The 22,584-nt window shown below is 45.8% G+C and overlaps 1 protein-coding gene across 2 annotated transcripts; it reads left to right on the top strand.

Annotated features, from left to right (window-relative positions):
* The first annotated feature begins 5,863 nt into the window (after positions 1–5,863).
* On the top strand, positions 5,864–13,545 carry TBXT (T-box transcription factor T). 2 transcript variants are annotated; one of them, XM_042819337.1, is made up of 8 exons: positions 5,864–6,063; positions 6,150–6,414; positions 6,550–6,684; positions 7,356–7,417; positions 7,511–7,572; positions 8,483–8,659; positions 10,185–10,314; positions 11,618–13,545. In XM_042819337.1, the coding sequence occupies exons 1-8, from the start codon at positions 5,864–5,866 to the stop codon at positions 11,883–11,885; spliced, it is 1,299 nt and encodes a 432-aa protein (XP_042675271.1). In that variant the 3' UTR covers positions 11,886–13,545. The 2 variants fall into 2 exon arrangements, with proteins under 2 accessions (XP_042675271.1, XP_042675265.1); XM_042819331.1 differs by having other exon boundaries at positions 10,182–10,314.
* The last annotated feature ends 9,039 nt before the right edge of the window (positions 13,546–22,584 follow it).

Below are 22,584 nucleotides of genomic sequence, written 5' to 3'. Positions count from 1 at the left end.
TGCTGAGCATAAGAAGCAGTGCAGTGTTTTCAAAATTGTGCCTCTACAATGTTTTAAAGCTGTTAACCATTGATGTTTAAGGTGAAAATATAGCCTGGATTTTCTAGGCAAGGGAGCTGTATGTTTTCCTGGCAACCTGCAAGACTCGGGAATGCAGTAAGCGTCTATGGATCTGAGCTAGATATAAAAAGTAGTCCAGCAGGAATGAGCAATTCTGGTTAGTAGAAAGAGAGAAACATTTGAAGTTCTATCTGCTTACAGAAAATACAACTGTAAGTCTTTTTGCTTTGGGGGAAATAAGTGGTCAACAGAACCACAACAGCAATGCCCTCTGGCTGGAGGCAATACAAAATAATCTGCATAATTAGGGTGAAGGGTCACGTCTTCCTATATAGCTGCCAGACAGGACACCAGACTACATAGCTGCTGTTCCTGGATTGCAGCTGACATCCTCTTAGCAAGGGCAAGAAGTATTTTCTGGCCCTGGGAAAGTGTCTACTATGCACCGAATTCAAAGAGGGGCTGAGGTATCTGTCACGTCTCCTAGGCATCCCTAGCACTGCTTCCTGCGGCACATGCACTGCTGGTTATTGCACAACGTGCTCCCAACACATTCATCATTTGCTGTTCATTCATCATCCCTGTTGTATCTGTATGGGGTACTGACAGCATGGACTGCTAGACAAAAAGATACCACTCAAGAAGTTTCTTTTTACTGTGCAGAGTATTCTTTGTATTTTTTTTAAGCAATTTGGAAGAGCAAAGCAAGCCAATGCCTGCAGAGTGTTGAGACCAGGTGGAGCTAAAATAGGCTTAGTAGAAGTGCAAGTGTTCAAAAAGAATTCAGCAGATTAGGTGCATCCTTATTAGAGAACCAGGCCATTGCTTTACCTGAGAACAAAGGTAATGAATTGTTGTTTTGATAGTAATTATTTCTTGTTATGCATTATTAACTTCTCTGATACTTACTTTCATTACAAATGGTTCCAGAGAAAATAAGGATATTACCAAAGACAATTGCTATGGAATGCTCTTACTGTGAAGAGAGATGCTCACCAAAGTAGAGATGCCTCTGGTGAGATGGAGGGTCTGTCTCACAATCAGCTCTCATGGCTCCCAGTCTCTTGTGCTGTAGATTAAATCAAACATTTCCCAGATCACCTCATCAGGTGGCTTAAGGCAGAAAGAAAAGTGATCAAGAGCCATTTAATCTTTGCTGAGATACAGAACTGTAGGAAGTGTTTCTATTTGTTGGAGCTTAATGAGTAACATTTAGCACAGAAAGACTGAACATTTTGAAACATTTTGCATTCTTCATGAAGCAGAGAAGCACAGCCTGCTCTGTATGTCCCAGAATCTGCTCTGTGGTTTAGTTCTGCCTGACAAGAAGGAGTTGGCATTGCCTGTTGTCTCCCTGGGAAGCCCAACAGGAGCTTAAAGGAGCTGCTGTGTCAGTCATTTCTCTTCTATCTGCATTTCAGCTTATTCATTTAGACTTTGTTGAGATTTAGAATCATTGGCATCAGTCCAATTTTTCTACTCCATGCAATCCTTCTACCTTATATTTTCCTCTTAGCAGACCTGTCAGGGATGGCACACAACAGGGATACCAAATACATAATAGAAGAGAAGATTCACAGGAAAGCATGGTGGTGACTTTATGAGTTTGAGGGATTTTCACTTTCTTAAAAAATACTAGTGGAAAAAAAAAAAATACATATCAGCTGTGGAAAAGTCCTCAGTGGTAAAACAAGTGCAGGCAAAGGTAGGTGTTGACAGATAGGGTAGAGAGCATCTTGCAAAGATGTGGGGAAATTGGAGGGGCCTAAAAGTTGGGTCAGGTGATGTACAAGAATCCAACCTGTGAGTCCAAATTATATCCATGCTGAATTAAGTTCCAGTCCTTTCCTATGAGCCAACTTAATCAACATGATGAAAAACCGGATACAGTTTACAACTACTGTTGGTATTAGTCAGAGGTTATTAAATGAAATTAAAAAAAAAAACCCACCACGTTGTGTGTCAAGTAGCTTCCTTACTATTTCTAACAGTAGCTACAACCCCAGTGAAACAGGCAGATAATTCAATTCTGGTAACCTCTCATAGGAATCTGTCCAAGTGTTTTTATTTTGTATGGATGGAGGAGCTACCTAGCAAGAAACTGGGAAGTAATCTTGGCAATAAAGGGCTCTTAAGAGACTGCAAGCCCTCACACAGCATTCAAGGCAAATGCTAATTGCAAAGGACAAGACAATTAAGATGTAGTTGCAAGTTGCTAGCTGAGTAGGAAAAACCTTATCCTTATTTATGAACAGTGTTTACCTTGCGTGTGGAGCACTGATGGAGAATGGAGGAAAAGTTTTTAAACTGTAGGGGAAGAAAAAAAAAAAAGGAAAAAGTTTTTTTTTTTTTTTTTTTTTAAATACTGCCATTACAAAGACTTTTTTTCTAGAGGCCTTGTTACTATGAAGCTGAGAAGCACCCAGTTTGTTTTCAGCATCATCTCCATGAAGTGTTCAGAGGCAGGGGAAGGAGATTGTGGCTACCCTACTGCCCTTAGATCTGTTATTGGTATTAAAGCAATAGAATATGGCCTGTTTGATTCTTAGCACTGCGTTCTTTGATGAAGAGAAATAGTGCTTAGGGCAAAAGTTGACAGTTGAATATCAATTAAACTGTGTTGCTTTGGTTACTAGTAACAATGTCAGAAAATCTCAGGATTGCTGTATTTAAGATGAATGTTCATTTTTTTTTTTAGCTTACCTTGTTGAGCAAGATGAGCAAGAAATGTTCATTTCAGTGTACTTTGGAGACTATGTGGGTTGGAGTTAGAAAACAAGTTTATACAGGGTCTTTCAGTGGGACTCCTGCAAGGATGTCTACAAGGGAAGTACTTTGTGCCACCAAACTCCTACGGGCTCTGAAGTAGAACACATGCTCAGTGGTCTGTGGTTGCTAGCTCGTTCATTGGTCTCTAGGTTGTTCTGTCAGGATAAAGCACTAAACAGCACCTCTTACTCTGCAACTATGCCTCTTTGCAGCCCCCCATGGTCTGCTTTATCTGTGGTTTTTCAAGCAGTGCTCGACTAAGGGAGGTGGGTGGCTCCGACTGCCTGCTCCTGCTCAGGATTCCTTGGTTAAGCATCTCTAGTGTTGCAGAGTTAGGGCAATAAGGTCGGATGGAGGTTGGACTTGATGATCTTCAAGGTCTTTTCCAAGCTGAGCAACTCCATGATTCTATGAAGATGCTGAAAAGAATACTTCATCTAAAAATTATGAGTTTGGATCAAAAGTAATCTGCATTCAAGCCTGCTCATGTCATCCATTTTTAGCCAGACTCTCCCTTAAGGGCTTTCCTTTGAGCTTCAGCTTAGTGTTGTTTTTTTTTCCCCGGTTGGTGCTGTTTAGTGCAGCGGGCGCTGAAGCCATTGGAAGTTCTATCATTGACTTTCATGAAAGAAACCTCAGGATCTGAGCGTTTGAGCTGGGGAGGGTACTTAGCAGTACTCAAGCAAAGATCTGACCGAGTCAACGGGAGTTTTGCCACCTTCGGAAAATGCAGGACGGCATTCTGCCTTTGCACTGCCCTCCCTCCTGCTACAGGGTGACAGCAAAACAAACCGAAACCAGCGTGCTGTGCTCCCTTCAGCCTGCTTGAAAAGAAAATGTTTTTCAAAATTACGACTTTGGGAGAAAATCAGCTCTTAAATATTGAAAAAACCTTTAAAAAACAGGGAATCTGAAACACAGTTATCCCAGATAATCCCAATGCTCACACTGTATGAACTTAAAATGGGTAAAAAACGCTGTGTTTTCGCATATTGTCACTTCCTCTTTAGGCATATATGTTAGAATGATGGGGTTACAAAAGGTTAAGTTATCGTAAAGAGCTCCTACAGAATAAACTTCAGGAATTTTCTTGATTCAGCTTTGCACACATTCCAGAATGAAATGGAATTAGGCAGCTTTGTATGCAAAGGGAATTGCCATCACTAATCGGTAGTTCCAAGAAGACAGCCCTCCTTAAGGTCCAGGCCAAAGCAATGGCCTTATGGAAAAAAACTCCATCTCTTTTACATGGATATCACGTGGAATCTATTCATTTTTCTTCCATACACTTTTCTTAATGAACGAAGAGGACCGGCCACACGGTTTGGCCTTTTGGGTTGTCCCATATGGAGCCAGGAGCTGGACTCGACGACCCTTTGGGACCAGGAATATCCTGTGCCCGTATGAAATACGGCAGCGCCAGGCGGTGCTCCGCTCCATTGTAAGCGAAAGCGGCAGCGGGCAGCAAGGGGCGGGCGCTGGGCTGGGCAGCCGGGCTCTCCGAGAGCTGGGGCTGCTCTCCCCCTGCGAGAAGGAAGGCATCGCTACAAAGGGGCAATCTTTACAACTGTTCGGTTGGAGGAAGTTTCTTGGCTGTAAACTGTCATGCACTGCAGCTCGCAGTGAAAAGGCTCTGGGAGCGGGGAGTTTTCTCTCTTAAGAGCAACCGAAGTGCAATTAAGATCAGAAAGGAGAAGGAAATAAAATAACAGCATCAGGAATGCAAGCTGAAGGGTAACTTTTTTTTTTTTTTTCAACCCGTTGGAAACATTATGTATAACTTCATAAAACTTGATCACGGTCATTTCGAGTTCTAAAGCTAGCCAGGCTGCTTCTGGGTCGGCAACCTCAGCTGAGCGCACACTATGTCTGGGCTGAGCGGCACGGCCGCTTGCTGCGTTTTAAGTAAATGGGGGAATGTCTACAAATGGAGGTGGATTCGCTGCCATGCGATGAGCCGAGTGCTCGGCGCACGGTAGGACTCACGCAGCGCGGCTGCCGCTGAAGCCTTGCTGCCGGTGCGTGCTGCTGGAGCGCACCGCCGGCGCTGGGGATAGCCCAGCCTGGAGCGCTCGTTTGGAAGAGCTGCCGTCCCGTTTTTAAGGGCAGCTCACTCAAATACACGTGCAGGTGGACTTTGCCCCCTCTTCGTTTTCGGGATCGTTCCTTTCCCACCGAATTGGCCCCGTCGCCTCCGGTGCGGGTGGTTATCGCCGCTGTCGGCCTCGCGGCGCTCGTTGCCGGGCACGGCGGCCCTATCAGAGTTGAGACGGGGCGCGGGTAGCGGGGCTACGGCACCGTCCCGGGACGTCTCACAGCGACGGCGCTGGGCGGCGGCAGAGTGGGTGCGCGTGTTTGTGAACAGAGAGTTGGTTTCGCCCCGTGCCGTTTCCCCCCCTCTCCTCAGCTCCTCTAGTCACTTGTTGTTGTTGTTGTTCAAGGAGCGCCCATTGAACGATTTCCTGCTCGTTGTCACCTCTCGCCCTCTGCTCAGAGATGCTCGCAGAGGGCAATAAACCGTCTCCCTCCCCCGCACCGCCGCAGTCCCGAGGATGCCCATCCCGGGAGCATCCTCCGCCCCTCCCCGCGCCGAGCTCCGCCTGCAAGGGGCCGGGCGCTACGGCCGGACGCGGGCAGCGGGAGTGGGGCGCAGCCGGGGCCGCGATGGGCCATTTCCTCCGCGGCGCGGCGGCCGGGCCCGGCGCTTTGATGGAGGTGCCAACATGTGGGGATTTGCATCAAACAGCCGCGCCGCGTCCCGCGGGCGGCAATTCGCGGCGCGCCCCCCCGCGGGCCGCGCTCTGATATGGCCGCGGGGAGCCAATCGGCGGCCCGGGCGGGCACATCAAAGCGGCGCTCCGCCAATCGGCGGCGGCTCCCCGCGGGCGCGGTGATGTCACGGGGGGGCGTTTATGGCGGGGTATAACGGCGGCCCCGGCCGGAGGCAGCGGGCGAGGGGCCGCCGAGCTCGGGCGGAGGCAGCCGGGCCCCGCCGGCGGCGCTCGGGGAGGGGGGGGGGGCTTCGGGGGTGGCCATGGGCTCCCCGGAGGACGCGGGCAAGGCGCCGGCGTACCGAGTGGACCACCTGCTGAGCGCGGTGGAGAGCGAGCTGCAGGCGGGCAGCGAGAAGGGAGACCCGACGGAGCGCGAGCTGCGCGTGGCGCTGGAGGACGGCGAGCTGTGGCTGCGCTTCAAGGAGCTCACCAACGAGATGATCGTCACCAAGAACGGCAGGTAGCGGCCGGGCGGTGGGACGGAGGGCCGGGGGACGGGGAGAGGGGACCAGAATCGGGCCCTCGCGCCACGGTGTCACCCCGCAGGAGGATGTTCCCGGTGCTGAAGGTGAGCGTGTCGGGGCTGGACCCCAACGCCATGTACTCCTTCCTGCTGGACTTCGTGGCGGCAGACGGGCACCGCTGGAAGTACGTGAATGGCGAGTGGGTGCCGGGCGGCAAGCCGGAGCCGCAGGCGCCCAGCTGCGTCTACATCCACCCTGACTCGCCCAACTTTGGCGCCCACTGGATGAAGGCGCCCGTCTCCTTCAGCAAGGTCAAGCTCACCAACAAGCTCAACGGCGGAGGGCAGGTAGGTGGGTAGAATCATTGAGGTTGGGAAAGACCGCTAAGATCACCTAGTTTGACCATCAGCCCAAGCGCGGGCCATGGAAGCGCTGTGCCTGTCTGTGGTCCACACTCACCTGGTGCATCCCTTTGCTCTCAGATCATGCTGAACTCCCTGCACAAGTACGAGCCCCGCATCCACATCGTGCGGGTGGGCGGCCCTCAGCGGATGATCACCAGCCATTCCTTCCCCGAGACCCAGTTCATCGCTGTGACGGCTTACCAGAACGAGGAGGTACGTGTGGCGGGCAGAGGCCTCTGGTGCTTTCGGCCTTCCAGGTGGCAAAGTGCATTACCCAGTTATTACCCAGCAAACCGATGGGGCTTGTGCCACAGCTTTCACTTCTCTCTGTGCTGAATCTGAAGCTAAATGTCTTACTATGCGTGCCTGGGGTTTTCACAAGTTCTGATTCCTGTCCCAGTATATATGCAAAGTAAGTTTAATAGATTATTTGGGACAAACCAACGTGGTATGAAACAGAGTTGCAGTTTTCAATTGCATTGTAAAATAGCTGGTCATGCTGTTCTCCAAACTGGTCTTGATGTTAGCCAAAAGGCTCGTCTGTGTATCATGAATCTGTAAACTGTCAATCTTTTTGAGATTTATTGGTGCCCATTCTGCTCTGTCCTGAAACTTAAACCTTTTTTCAGCCCTGTAGTGTACTAATTTCTTTAACTGTTTCCTCAGTTGATAGATAAATGTGGGCACTTTGGTCACATAGATTTGAGGTGGTGGGACCCATTCCTAGCCCACTGCTAACACTTCAGACATTAGATGCTGTTAAATTGGTGTATGTGGGTCTAATCTTAGTTCTTCAAAAATCTATGACTTCCCTGACTTCACTGGAAAGTCCTCATTCAAGTCTTTGATTTCTGTATGATAATTAAGATATCTGTTGTTTTTAGATCACAGCTTTAAAAATTAAATACAATCCATTTGCGAAGGCATTTCTTGATGCAAAGGAAAGGTGAGAGCTCTTAACTCAATTCTGAAGTTTATGGATTTATTGTGTAGGTTTGTGAAAACATATCCTTAACTTTTGGCATGTTTTCCTTTGTAGAAATGATCACAAAGAAATGATGGAGGAAGTGGGAGACAACCAGCAGTCTGGATACTCGCAGCGTATGTTTCCTTACATTTTTCTTTGTAAATATACTTCTGAATTCTTCTATTAGCAAAACTTGGAGAGCAGTGTTTGCTGGTTGGTGTGCTAGTTCATAAGGAGATAACGTCACCAATCTTCAAATTTGCTCTTTGTGCAGTCTAATGGGTGTATAAACATCTGATATGTAAAGGTGTGGTAAAGGCAGCACTGTTATCTTAAGCATTCTCTAACAGGATCTCGCATTGACCTTCTTTTCTGAAAAGACAGCCAAGGATAGGGGTATTCATACAGATATGGAAATTAATGCTTATTTCAAAATACAGCAGAAACTTGCTGGAATTGTATTTCTGTAATTCAAATAGGGGCATTTGCTTGAAAAGTTCTCTTAGATGAATAAAAAGCAGTAGTGTTTCAATGGTCTGTGTTTTAAGGGTTGTTGCCAAAATTTGTCTGCAGCCTATAAAAGGAGGAGTTCAGCCATAGTAGGAATTACTCTGTTTTAGCAAAGAGGCTTAGTTTGTGAGAGTTCTTAGCATTTTGAGAAACCTCAGATCTTAACTATATGTTGAGACCCCCAAAAGAGCAATTTACAACTGACAATTACACTGTTACTGAGCACATCCTTCCCACCTAAGGGAGAGTTTAACTGTTTCAGTGTTTCCTTACTTTACTGTGGTTGTAATTAGGTGGGAATTTTAACAAACGTTAACTTGATGCATGGCTTTTTCTGTGCTGTTTTCTGATTTTCCTTCATAAGACCATTTGAGAAGTTGTAAAATTCCAGACTTCTCAGCTGTATTACGACTTGTTCTCCTTTCATGAGCATGCATTTCCTTTTGGATCCCTTACGTACCTTGTCACCATGCTGTTCTTTCAGCGTCCGGTTGCATTGCATACATACAGTAGATAACTCTTGCTCTCTCACAGTAGGTAGTTGGCTTATTCCTGGGACTGGGGCTCTGTGCCCACCTGCCAATCCTCATCCTCAGTTTGGAGCAGCCCTGTCTCTCTCCCCTGCTCACAGCTGTGAAAGGTACTCACCGCTGAGGAATCACCGTTCTGCCCCCTACCCCAATCCCTACACCCATAGAAACAACTCACCAAGTAAGTTGTATTTTGCAGCTGTTTGAAGATGGGATGTAAGCTTTGAGCAGTGTACATCTAGACTGATGCTGCAGGAAATGGCGGTTGCTTTCCAGTTGAGTTTTGAAGGGGGGTAGCATTGCAAAGAAAGAGCGGCAGAGAGTGTGCATTTCCAGTCTTTGCAGTGGAAAAGTGAGGCTATATAGAACTTTTGGTCCCTAAATTGTTAGACTGTATTGTACTGGTTTTGCTATGTATTCTTGATGACTGATGAGGTTAAACTTACTTTAAATTTGAAAGTGAGGATTTCATTTGTTAGTAGGAGATATGATGAAATGAAGTCATTTATGTCCACTTCTGGTAATGGGATTACTTGTTGTTAACATGTTTAAGCAAATAACTGAGGGCCTGGTTCTATCAGTTTTATTTACCTATTGCCGTGGTTTATATTAATGCATGAAGATTGTCCTCAAAAAGTGTGTCGCAACTGGATATATCATGTTAACAATGTGGAACTGAGTGAATTGCAAAGCTGTTTATCAGTGGTGCTCAGAAACAGCCAAGGAGCTTAAGGCTTAGTGCCTTAAAGCAGGAGTGCATAAGGAACAGAAGTTGAGGTCATTTTTAATAATGATTTTTTTTCCCCTTACTCTGGCAAAGGCTTGGTAACAAGCTTTTGCCTATGCTGAAGGTTTCCATCTAGAAAGATGCTTAATGTTTTTGGATTGTGTATTAATACATAGCCTTCTAGGTGCTGCCTGGTCAAACATATGTGCAGCTTTGTTGGTTATTTTAAAGAGGAAAACAAGCTTTCCTTTGGCTTTCCTTACATCTGGGCATTATGGGCAAGTTTGGTGACCTGAAATAAATTGAAAGAACAAAACACTTCCAGTGTTCCTCTTCTTTCCCAAGTTTTCAGCAAGAAACCATTTTTTTTCTTTCCCTTTGCCAGCTAGCAATGCAACTTCTAGCTCTGTGGACCTGTTTAGGGTTCCCTTTATAGCTTTTCAAAGGCTTTGCTGTGTTGGATGACCAGTTTTGATCACCCGCTGTGTGGTTTAAGCCATGATCCAATCACTCTGTGGTGGCATTCACAGCTCAAAACTATGATATGTAATCCAGACTGCATGTTATCAGGGCTGCCAGACTGTTATTGCCAGCGTAGGTGATGGTGATAAAGAAGGTGCCTTGGAAGAGAGATGTCAATGGTGTGAATAAGGAGCCTTTCTGTTGACAGAGTAGGGAAGCATGATCAGAATGAGCAGGTGGTTTGAAGACAGCATTTTTTTGTGTGTGTAGATCCTTTGGAGAAGTAGGACTTTGCAGTTATAAGCTAAGCAATCAGCAATGCTGCTGAAACTGTAAGCTTGATACAACCAGTAGATGACTTTATTTTTCTTTGTGGGGGCATTTCATTTTTTTAATTACTACTTTTTTGCAAGCCAACAGTGGGAGAGGGTTTTAAAGTGATCCATGACGTTTGAATAAAAGATTGTTGTTTGTTCTGATTCTAGTGCATTGAAGTGATTGCTTGTTTTCTCAGCAGCTTATGCTGATAACTCCTCTGCCTGCCTTCCCATGCTCCAATCCCATGACAACTGGTCCTCTCTGGGAGTTCCCACACACACAACTATGCTGCCCATGAGCCATAGCACTGGCACTGCTACCAGCTCCAGGTAGGAATTCATCCCTTAGTAGCACTAAGAGAAGGTTGTAAAAGGAGGCAGAGGCTCACCATCAAATTGAAAAATCTTTATGGCTGCATGTCGAATCGTCAGCATTAGGGGGGGCACTGTGAAGGAACTTTGTGCAAAGAGAGCAGATAGATGAAACAGACACAAGACAGCTTTGGAAATGTAGATGGATACTGGTGACAGCAATATTTTATAGAACAAAAATCACCTAGGCATCCACTGAATTTGAGGATGTTCTTTTAAGTTTCATCTCATTTTGCTTTTAAACAAAGTGGAGTTGAAAAGTTTCTTTTTGATCTGTTTCATTTTAGTCAGTCACTGTTTGCCCATTCATCTCCACAAACCCTAGTTGTGCTACAAAGGGGGCAGAGAACTGCAGCATGGAGGATGAGGAAGTGGCTGGGGGAGTAATTAATTATGTAGGTGTTGTTCAATAAGCCAGCATAGCATCAAATCATACTGTCAATAGACTGTATAAAGGCATCTTTTCTCCTCTTTGTACTTAGTTATCTTAAAGCTTCAGTCCTTTAGCAGAGGTTGTGGTTGAACTTGGTCATCTTGAAGGTTTTTTTTTCAACCTAAATGGTTCTGTGATTCTTTTCCATGATTTAGACCCTCAGTCTCATGAGCTTGAAAATTCAAAGCAATACAGCTGAGGTGGTAAAATCTCTGCTGTTAACCACAGAAGGTTGATGTTTAGGCATCTTTTTTAGCAGCTCACATCTACCATTTACTTTGTGGAAAACGTCCTTCTTTGAGCCATGCACACTGGCACTCAGCTGTTAGAGTACGTACTAATAACCAGTATAAGACAGCTGACTTGCTGAACAGAAATGTTGGCCCTGAACGTGCATTTATCAAGTAAACAGATACTCCTGGCGTGTCTTTCCATGTCTGACCCCAGGATACATACTTGGAAAGTTGTAAAGTCCACTGAGTTTAAGTTGATGAATTAAGAGTTGTCCAGTAGATAAAATCTGGAGAACTGGAACTGTGAGACCTTGAGGAAAGCACTTCTACCATCTCTTTTGTTTAAGCCCCTGTAAAGTAAGAATAATAATTCTATTTTACTTTTTTTTTTTTTTTTTTTTAAATATATACACATATATTTGTTTGTGTGCATATCTGGGGGGGAGAGAGAGGGAGACAGTAGGCTGAGTAGAGTGCTGATATGGACTAGAAGGATAAGGGAAACTGGCCTGGGGCTACGTGGTAAACTGAGCACCGGCCAACAGAACCCGCAGTCGCTAATAACCTGTCGAATTTGTCGCTCTCCCTCCTCCAGTCAGTACCCAAACTTATGGTCTGTGAGTAACAGCACCATCACCCCAGCATCTCAGTCAGGCGGGATGTCCAACGGCCTGAGCTCCCAGTTCCTGCGCGGCTCTCCGGTGCACTACACCGCTCTCCCACATTCTGTCACTGCCACCACCTCCACATCCCCACTGTACGATGGAGGAGCACCTGCAGACCTTCCTGACAGCCAGTACGATGCCTCCGCACACAGTCGGCTGGCATCCATGTGGACGCCCATCACCCCACCTTCCATGTAAACCCAGACGTCTACTTTTAGAACTGACTTTTTTAGCTACTGAATTACTTTTAATGCTTAATCCTCAAGGAAGAGGAAGAGGAGACATGAAGGAAATTATAGATAAAGCATCTGCACTGCTTTGCGTAGAGCATCCGAGTTGTGTCTCTGATAGTGAACAGACCATCATTAACTTCATGCAGAGTTTACAAATCTGGTGAGCGTGCAATTCTGAGAGCAGGTCTACTGCTTTTCATTCTTTTTTTTTTTTTTCTAGCTTGATAGGTCTAATTTTTAAGATTTTGACTTAGGTTCCAAATTTCTCAATGTTCTGATATATTTGGACCTGAAGTTTGGCATCTGAACAACTTTCTTGAGTAAGTTACTCCTTATTATTTTTTTTTCCTCTTAATGGCAAACCTAGGAATAGCCATATTAGACTGTTATTAACCACCTAGGTAGAAGCATTCTGAATTCTGCACAAGTGTAGCTGAGGATGAAAGTTTTTGGAAAATCATGTGCACTAATGCGTATTTGTCTCACGGATACGTTGTGTTCTTAACTGTATGCTTGTTTCCTTGCTGCTGAGTTAATGTTGAGACAATCTGCAAAAACTGTTTTCCTCCTAATAAATTACAGTATTATCATTTGGTCTAAATTGTTTTACCCCAAAGATTCCTTTTCAGGGTAAGTTTTGCTGTTTGATCATATTCAGACACCTGTCAGCTTTGCTAAATATCTTTATTTCAAAAAGCCAGTGTCTAATGTGAAGTCCTATCCAAAACCATTTCAACTCATTGAAAAACATCACGATCTTTTATGATCTCTTGCTCAGGCCTTAAAGGGAGGGAATTCAATACCTGGAGAATCATTCTAATATATATTTTTTTTCAATGTTATACTCTGTTGAATTGTATTTATTATTTCTTAAGTTGCATCTTTGTTGTCTACACATTAAGATATGTAAATAATCTGTCAATCTGCAGTGTATTTCTTTAGACAATGATGTGTAGGATTTGTCACCCAGTGGCACATTGAACAACATGGGTGTCAGTAGTTAAATTATTGTGAGGGGGAAAACTTTAGTCCCCGATAGCTGGAGAAAAAGTGCAGATATACTAAGCTTTAAAATACATTGCTTGACTTGCTGGGATGGCCAGGTCTTGATAAAACACTTGATAAAACAAGACGACTTAAATTTCTAACGCAGACTAACTCATTGGCACAAAGGGTGCCCTTGGACTTGTCTGTTTCTCCCACTACCTGGCAAGTTCAGATCCTGAGGAGAATGGTTTGTTCTACATAAGCCATAGGAGATAACTTTTAAAACGAAGTGCCTAATGTACTGGAGCAAAAGTTTTAAATCAGGGAATTCCTTAATAACTCTTCATTGTGTGCGCATGAGCTATGGTGGTAGCTTTAAGCAGAAGATGACAATATTTGCCACCATGTCAGTCTCCTTGGAACCTCATGGGCAGGTCCCTGTACCCAGAAGGATTGTGTCAGGGTTTTTACCCTGCAGAAGGATTTGTGTGCAACTGCAGACTACGGTCTCTCAGAGGTACTCCATCAAGAGACTGCACCAGCAGCAGATAGCTGTGCAACCGTGTTCTCTGTCAATAGTGTAAATATTGGTCTAAGCTCTCCTATTTTATTGTGAAAGGAAATTGTGTATATGATGTAAGTGCATTATTTTTTAGAATATTTTGTAGAAGATAGTGTTATTTCATTGTATTTTTTTTTAATTGTACTTTGGAAGTATAATTTAAATTGGAAAAAAAAAAAAAAAGAGTAAAGATTCTTAAATAAACTCAATGCTTAGTTTTCAGTTTTTGGGGGTGGATTGGAAAGCTGAAACACCGCACAGCCAACCAAACATACTGAGCCTACAGTATGTCCAGCTTCCACAAAGTGGTTTCACAAATGGCTCTGGTTGCACAGCGCAGCTTCTGGCTCTGGGTGAAGAACCAGAGAGTTTTTCACAACCCAGTCAATGGGTCCCAATAGTTAAGGGGAACATAAAGTGCTTACCTCCACATTTCTTTAACAGAGAAATTTATTGGGTTCTTTTCATCTGCTCCTTCTGTTTTTTACCCCTCTTTGTTTCCTCCTTGATTTGGTAAAGCTGCAACTGAATGGTAGTTGGGGTTGGTCTGCATGGGTGTTGTTTGACAATCAGTCATTGCAAGTGTCACCTCTGTGAGCCAGAACTTACACCTTGGAGGGCCTGCAAGGCCTGCAGGATGTCCCCTCATGTTTCCTCTGGCAGGCAGCCCACTGAGGCACTCAGAGGAGGGCAGCTCCCAGCTCCTGCCCAGAACAAGGGCAGTGATGGTACAGGTCTTTTCAGAGACTGTGCTGAAATAACAACTGCCATCTACGCAGACAAAAATAATTCCTCCGGTTGATTTAGCTGGTGCTTGTCAGCTGACCTGCTGGTGAATAAGGACTGCCTGCCTGTGACCTATTTCTTGCCTTAACTTGGTGCCTTGGAGACCTCCATTGCAGTGCTGACCAGCACTTAAGGCCAGCAGGAGCTCCCTGGTGCCTGAATGCATGTGATGCTAACTTAGAAGCTAGACTGCTTCTCATTCCCCTGTGATCCCTAAAGGAACTCAGTCCCTAGGTGCAAGAGGACTATCCCTGTGGTGAGCATTTGAGGTGGCCCATGTACTTGTGAGAAAGTCCCTAAAGTCTTCGTGCTTTGGGTAGCAGTGGGGATCACTGTGTTAGTAGTATTCAGTTTGTTTGTCACTTTTTGCTGGAATAAGTTCCTACTTGTTTAGGAGAAAAGGAGGTGGCCTCAACTTGCCCCAGGGTAGGTTCAGGTTGAATATTAGGAAATATTTCTTCTTTGAAAGAGCGGTCAGGGATCAGCACAGGCTGCCCAGTGAGGTGGTGGAGTCACTGACCCCGGAGTTCAAGAACTGTGTGGCTGTGGCACTGAGGGATGCGGTTAGTGGGTATAGTGGCGATGGGCTGGTATTGGACTTGATGATCTTAGACCTTAATGAGTCTATGAAAATGCATAGTGCTGCACATGAACGCTGCTCTGACCTCACGGTCTGGTTTGCAGTAGGGATAGATTTTCTTCAGAAGGTGAAGCCCCTTGCTAATGTGGTTGAGAAACACCTATGTGATATGACTTGTGCACAAATTTGTCTGCATGATTCTGGAAAGAAACCCTTCGACTTAGGAAATGCTCCTTTCAGAGTACATGACCCAAGAGGCACAGATACTCGTTTGTGTAGCAGAATCAGCTGAGTTGGCAGGGAAAAAAGGGTAGATAAAACCTTGAGGTTCTCTCTCCTGTTGGAGATACGCTCTTACCAGCTGCTTTTCCCTTCAGGAAGGACAAGTCGCTCCAGGAAGAGGGGCACACTTAAGTATATGCGTGCACTTTGAATACCCTCTGCAAGCAATGCCTCGGGCAGATTCAGAGGCCTGAATCTGTAAAGACAAATTTTTGCCCCAGTAATACACCAAGGAGAATTCTGGACCACTGACAGCAGATTAAAATCAGCTAATTACCATTAAAGATTTCTGAGCATGAAGCGCAGCCACACACGCACACAGTTCACTTGTGAGTACAGCATTGTACACCCCCAGGCAGCTCAGCGTTTGTATCAGGCCAAGCTTACCTTATCTGCTTTTTTGTTTGTTTGTTTGTTTGTTTTTTTGGTGCGGGGTTTTGCTTTCAAATGAAAGAAACCCAAACCTTTCATACCACTGAATGCAGCTCCAAAGCAGCCTGAGCACTTACACATCTCTTCACACCCGCTCTGCCACCTTCTCATTCCAGCACTGTACGTTTGCTCTCATGGTGTTCCTGCAACCAGCAGCCATCCAGGACAACCCAAATTCACCTTTGCCACCTGATCAGATCCAAACTACAAGCTCTCCAGTCAGCACAAGAGCCATGTGGATTTGGTGTGAATCATCTAGATAGGTTTTCTCCACTGTGGGCCTGCAGCAGCAACATTATGCCTGCTGGGGCACCTTAGCTGCTTCTGGTGGAAACAAGGCTGTGATGCAGACACCACCACATTTCCTAACCCCAGAGAAGGCTCAGCCAGTGAGACTTGCCATAGCCTGCCCAAGGGGAAACATGGCTCTGCAGTTCCCCTACCATTTCTGTTAGGAGGAAATTCTTCATTCTGAGTGCAGCGAGATACCAGCACAGGCTGCCCAGAGAAAATGTGGATGCCCCAGCCCTGGAGGCACTCAAGGCAAAGCTGGATGGGGACCTGGGCAACCTGCCAGCGCAGAGGGTTGGGGTTAGCTGGGCTTTAAGGCTTTAAACCCAACCCATTCTGTGATTCTGCAAAGTAATGCAGATTGCCCCTGTCCCTGCCAGCTCAGAGGGGCGCAGGTGCCTCTGTGCTTCAGCTGAGTCTGGGCAACAACAAACCGATAGGCTGAACAGGTTTCATTCTGTTCCCTGTCCTTAAATCTCATCTCCATCATACTTTATAGTGACATTTCTGATGATGAATCTCACACAGTTTATCACATGCAACTGCACCACTACCAGATGTGGCCTTGTTCAAGTGGCTCTTTCCTGCCAACTTTTAAAACATGCCTCCTATACCTGCTGCTTCCTGAATGTCCTGCACTGAGAAACAGATGTTTGCTGCTGGAGAACATTTTTAGGTATAAAAATGCTAGAAGAGAAATAACGTGTTAAATCTCCAAGCTCAAATATGCTAACCTGCTTGAGGCTTTTTTTTTTTTTTTTTTTTTTTTTTTTTACATTTTACGGGTGAACGTTCCCAAGGCCTAGCTCCCATTAGTTTTCCTAACCTCCACATCACACCTCTTCCTTCTTCCCGAGAGCAGCAGCAGGTTAATAGGTGCTTGTGGAAAGGAACCCTGAAATATCCTTTACTTCTTTCCTGCCCTAATGGCACACCTGTTCTCCCTCTCTTCTCTTAGTGTATACAATCCGCGAGCTTTCCTGTAACAGCTAAATCGTGACAAAGGTTCTCACATTTTCCTTTGCTCCAGCTACATAGCAGCCCTTGAGCTCTTGGAGTGAAGTTCAGTGGTTTCTCCTCAATGTCAGCTCTGTGTTGTGCAGGTGACCATGGGGAAGGTTGGGCAACTGGTGCAGGCAAGCAAGGCTGTTTTTGGTGGGCACAGGTGGGGCTCTAGGGGCAGGTGGAGCTGTGGTGGTGTGGGAGGCTGATTTGTTCCTGGAGAGAAGGGAATGCAGATATAGCTGGACAGCAGTTGAGTGTTTGCCCTTTATCTCAGGAACAGCCAGTTTGCAGCTTATAGGTAGGCGTGGAATAAATGTTGAGCTGTACTGTAGGATTGAGTTTGTTGGGAGATGTGAAGTACTGTTGACTGGGGAGGCCTCCATCACGGAGTCCTCCTGAAGTGAAATTGCTGCTTGGTCTTACCTTTGTGATGGAAGGGCTAGGGGGGACACCCAGCTAGGTCTGGGGATGTCCCAGGACTCAGCTCCTTTGGGGGGTAACTTGCTTGAGGGGTGTCTTGTTGCTCACTGATGTTCTGAGGTAACGAGCATTTCTGCTAAGAAACTTGTGGTCTGGGAAGGCAAAGCCTTTGTTGGAGGCATTATAGTCTGTGGTCTGGAGAGAATGCATTTTGTCCTTCCTCTCTTGGTTAAAAGAGGGCTGCTGGAGCTATGAGAGCTGACATGTTGTCCCTCCCTGGGGAGGCAGGGTCTGGGCAATTGGGAGCTGATATTGTGGTTGGCTGATGTTTGATTCCCCCAGCACTGGGGAGAAAGGGGTGTTCCAGGGCAGAGGAGCTGGCTAGTGGTAGGGGCCTAGAGGCTCTGTAGGTTTTCATGAAGACAAGTTTGTCTGAGTATCAGAAAACTGGGCCCGTCCTAGAGAAGATACTTCCTTCAAGAGAAGCTGCTACAGGCTGGTAAGTTGTCTTAACCTAGACTCGATTTAGCAGTTTCTGCGCTACCTTAGATGCTACCAGCTATCCCGTGTGACTGTTGGCTCCTTCTTGCAAAGGTTTGACTGGATGAGTTGGATTATTGGCGCAGTCTTGAATACGTACTGCTTCATTTGTGATGAATTTTGCCATCATTCGCCTTAATGCAACATTAGTAATTGTGAAACTTTAATCATTCTGAGATCTCTCCCTATGAAAACCTCTGTTTAGATACATAACAGTAGTGTTATACCAGCACCCTGCTATGTTCTCTATCTAAACTTGTGCCTGACACATGTGGCCTATGTGAGACAATTTTAACACTTGCGACCCAGGATAGTTCTTTTCTTACTAATATGGGGATGGCTCAGATGAGTTTCCATCATCTGTTACTTCTTTGCCTAGATATACATTGACTCTGGTGGGTGGGAGGGAAAAGACAGAAATTTCCGCTCGCCCCGACAGTGGGATTTTATGCTTCATGTAGCTGCTTTGACTCTACTCTGAAATTAAATGAAGCCTTTCCATTAGGTGAATGGAAACTACTGGCTTCTTCCCCTTCCTTTGGTGTGGACACATGCACACTCACTAAAACAATTCAAAATAGATGTGGGCTACGTGCAGGTTTGCCTTATGCCCTGGTGATGAGGGCTGCCCTTTTGTAGTACTCCAGCTGCTGTGCAGATTACAGGGATGGGGTGCAGAGTTTGTGCAGGGTGTATGGGAACTGCTGAATCATGGCCTGAACCTCTGATTGATCACCTGAGGTGAGCAATGAGTCAGCCATGCGAGCACAAGTGAAGGCGATTCACCTGTGCTGCCGGCAGGGATGAAGCCTGGCTCCACCTCTCCTAGACCCCTTTAAGAGCTGACTACCAGTAGGGAAGGATCTCTTCTGGAGATCTCCTCCTCTGGAGTTTCATAGTGAGCCCAGAATATGGGTAAGCACTCTATTTTGTTTTGGTATAATAACTGTGTAGCCAAACTCTCTGGTATGTTTCATAACTATAACATCTTTGCATTTATTGATTATACACTAGGGCAAGGAGGAAATCCAGGCTTGGGCTGGGGTACATGGACAGAAGCTGAGCACTCAGCTGGGGAATGTAAGAAATGAGTCCTGTAAATTGATATCTCTCATTTAAAGATAATTTTTTCCTTATCTGTGTAGATCATTTGTAATGAGTGTTAAGTGATAACTACATGTGGTGTAGAAGAGCACTGGATGAGTGTTACAGGTTTTACATGGTATGGATGTAAATGTAAAACTAATGAGAGCAAGTAGGACTGCCTTGGACTATGTTGGACTTGGGTTATGTTTCAGTGCACACAGAACATCTAACAATAGGATGCTGGGTATGAGGAGAGCCCATCTCCTGTGCCATGGAGAGCACAGACATGAGCTTTGGCAGCTGGATGTGCAGTCACCTCTCCTGTTTTTCTAACCTGTGTATTTTTCAGGGTAGGTGAGGAATGGCCCTTCTGAAAACCTTGGGGTGGTTGATGGGGAGGGAGTGACAGCAGGAATTTTGCAAACAAACTGGCTGCCAAAAATAATAGCAATTTAAAAGCCTGTTGAAAAATTGCCTGTCAGAAGGATGAATCAATACTTCTAAACTGTTTGGTGACAGCAGATATGGCAAAATTAACCCTGGTTGGCCTCTTCTTGCAAGTGCACAGGTCTTTCCTGACTGCTAATTCACTAGGCTGAGGAAACCTTTCCTTGTTGCACTTCTGCTGTTGAGCAATTAAGTAGGGCATTTACTGATGGTCCCAGTTAATGTTATCCCGTTGCCATATAGTCTATAAAATTAAGGTAGTTATTTCAGAAACGGTGATTGAGAAGGTGACCCTAAGCCAAGGTTAGCTTGCTCAGGGAAGTGATACCACCGTTCTTGGAGGTGCTCGAGAAAACGTGTAGATGTGGCAAAGATTGGGCTGCCGGCTGGGCTACCTGATCTTGCAGATCTTCTAACGATCCTGAGAGGCGAGGCCGGAGCGCGCCCCGCTCGGTGCGGGGCTGTCGCTGCGCTGCGCGCTCCCTCTGGCGGCCGTCCCGGCGCTTCCCGCGGTGGCCGTGCGGTGACTGCCGGAGCGTTCCGGGATTGCAGGGGGCAGCTTTATGAGCCGACCTTCAGTTGGGCCGGGGCTGCGCGATGCTGCGCGACAAACGCATTGCGTCTGCCTTTGGCAGAGCAGCACTAAAGTTTTAAAGCCAGCTTTCGTGCCTCACTTGCAACATCAGCAACAACAACCAAAAAAAAAAAGCAGCATTTTAGCAACTGAAAAATTACTGATTCTTAACGTTTGAGTTCTCTGACAACGTAGAGAGGAATAAGTCATAAAACACTCCAGGTGATCTACTGCCCCGGCAGCTTTTTAAGCTCCTTGGCAGCACTCTTCTCATAAGGAGCGGTAATGCATTGTAACAGGATGCCCAGAGATGTAGAGGGAGGAGTCGCTGTCCATAGAGGTGTTCAAGAAATGTGCTGTAATACAGCACTGAGGGACATGGTTAGTGGATGTGGTTGTGGCTGTTGGACTTGATCTTAGAGATATTTTCCAACTGTAATAATTCTATATGCCCTGCTGGCACTAGACTTGGCCATCGGAGACACTTGTGAATGTCTTCATTTGCTGCTTACTTCTGCAGCTTCTATCTGCATTCTGGCAGGGGAGGTACAATAGGAAAAAACTCACTTGGTGTTCAATTGTCTAAAATAATTTTGAGGATAAACAGTTATACATGTCAGCTCATCAATTAATGCAGGATACACCAGCCAAAATGCTTGTCTGATGACCTCTTTAGCTTTGTCCTGGATAAGCTTGTGGTTAATTTAGAAACTGCCTCTTTTGAAACTGGTTCAGGCTTTTCAAGGGAGTATTTCATCAGGGCAGCAAACCCTTTGGGAAGCCTGAGACTTCATTGTAGATCTGAATACCGATTTCGTGGTTTATTTAGTGTTCAGAGAAAGAGACAGTTGCTTTCTCTGAAGCGACAGCGCCGAGTACAGCTCTGTGAGCCGGCTCGAAACAGCGGTGGAAGAGTCGTCCTCGGGCAGCCCGGCCCGGGGGAGGCTGTAGCGCTGCGCCGCCAGGGTGCGCACGTCCCGCGGAGCGCCGCTCCGTCCCAGGGCAGCGCGGTGCTGCCGAGGGCGGCTCGACCGGCGAAGCCCTGCTGCTGGCCGTTGCGCGTCTTCTCTCTTTTACGGCCGCTTCCGCGCTGCCTGTGTGCAGCCCGCTCTGCTCCTTGGCAAGAAGCTCCTGGTGTCTCCAAGGGGGTGGCGTAGGCATGATGGAGGAATGAGCGCTAATCCCTGGAAAACCGGGGTAGGGGTTCCAATGAAACTGAAATTCTTTGAAAATCTTTTAGTCATAATTCCCAGAGCTTTGCCTTCAGAGCTGGGGGCAGAACAAGGCACATCAGGTCAAAATGCCTCTGGAGTGAGATTTAAAGTTCAGTGAGTGAATATGTATTGTTCTGTTCCTCTGTGGTGGTTTTTTTTTTTTTTTTTTTTTTTTAAGGGCAGGAAAAGATTTGTGTATCCTTCTCCTGTGAAGAATAGCTTCTTTCTGCTGCTTCAGCTCATAGTGCTTGTGCTTCCTCCCTCCACTTCCTCCAGGAGCTCTGTCAGCCACAGATGCTTTGCATATGTGGGAAAGGCATGTGTTTGTTCAGGGGTGGAGCACCTTGGCCTTCAGAAACCTTGCATTTCTGCTAGTGGTGCTCCTTATGAATTTATTGCTATTCATATGACTGAGAGGGTGCAAAATTAAAAATTGAATTTCCAAAACTAATACAAGAATTTCTGCAAGAAACGTGTGCGTTAAGCATCAAGATCAAAGAACAAAGAATGAGCCTCAAGCATGTGTCTCCCTCCTCCTCTTCCCACATGAAACATTGAGGTTCTGTCCGTTCAACATAACCTCTTGCAAATGTTCACAGTCCTTTCCTAAGGAAACAGCACTCGTGTGGCTTCCCTGGCTAAGCAGTGTTACCCTAAAAGCTTTGAACTCACTGCTCAGTTTCAGCTGGATGTGAACAGGAAGACCAAGATATCACAAAGGGAGCTGTGATGAGAAAAATGTTCTTGCTGGGGAGGAGACCTAGAACAGATCTCCTTCTATCTGGCATCCTTGGGTCACTCTCGCTGGCCTGCTTAACTCTGCTGTTTGTGGAACAAGCTACCTATGTTTTGTGGAAAGCTCTTCTCCCCTTCCTTCAAGCACAGTTTTGAAGCCGAATGCACTTTAAGTAGAGAGAATGGGTTAGTGAGAGAGATTTCTTGTGTATTTTACCAGGAGAGGTTGCTTATTCCCCTCTGTGCTCTGCAAAGAACTCATCTTAATGATTAATCTTCCAAAATGAAGCTATCGTCACATTGAGCTTGCAGAAATGCTGGTCACTCTCTTGCCTGTGAGCTGGCTGCTGCAGCTCGTGAGATTATTTATCCCATCTCTTTGCACTGGGACTACTAAAATTCACAGTTGTCCTGGGTACGGACAAGGTGAGCTACCCTGAAGCCTTACATCACGTTAATAAAAATTGGAAAACACCAGGAAAGAGAATGAGAGAGAGAAATTGATACTGGACAAATATTGAGTGCTTAAGCTGAAGCTATCCCTAAGGCTGCTCTGCCCTGCTTTGTGTCATACCAGAGCTTCTGTCCATGACGTTCTCTAAGCTTTTAGTGCCTTGTTTATGGGGTTGAAAAAGCATTACACATCCATCCAAGAGTTTTTTGTTGTTCATATACTGCTGACTTCTTGGTGAAATAAGGTCTCTTAATGAGCATCTGGAAGCT

This window comes from Centrocercus urophasianus, unplaced genomic scaffold (genome assembly GCF_019232065.1).
Source record: "Centrocercus urophasianus isolate 14NV4802_14NV808 unplaced genomic scaffold, USGS_Curo_1.0 seq_10, whole genome shotgun sequence".
NCBI lineage: Eukaryota > Metazoa > Chordata > Aves > Galliformes > Phasianidae > Centrocercus > Centrocercus urophasianus.
Note: the sequence above shows the minus strand (reverse complement) of the source record. Positions and strands in the feature narration are given on the sequence as shown.

Coding starts and splice junctions, on each gene's coding strand:
- TBXT (XM_042819331.1), top strand. CDS start 5,864: ATGGGCTCCCCGGAGGACGCGGGCAAGGCGCCGGCGTACCGAGTGGAC. Junction 6,685..7,355: donor CGGCTTACCAGAACGAGGAG/GTACGTGTGGCG, acceptor TGTTGTTTTTAG/ATCACAGCTTTAAAAATTAA. Junction 7,573..8,482: donor GCAGTCTGGATACTCGCAGC/GTATGTTTCCTT, acceptor GCTCTCTCACAG/TAGGTAGTTGGCTTATTCCT.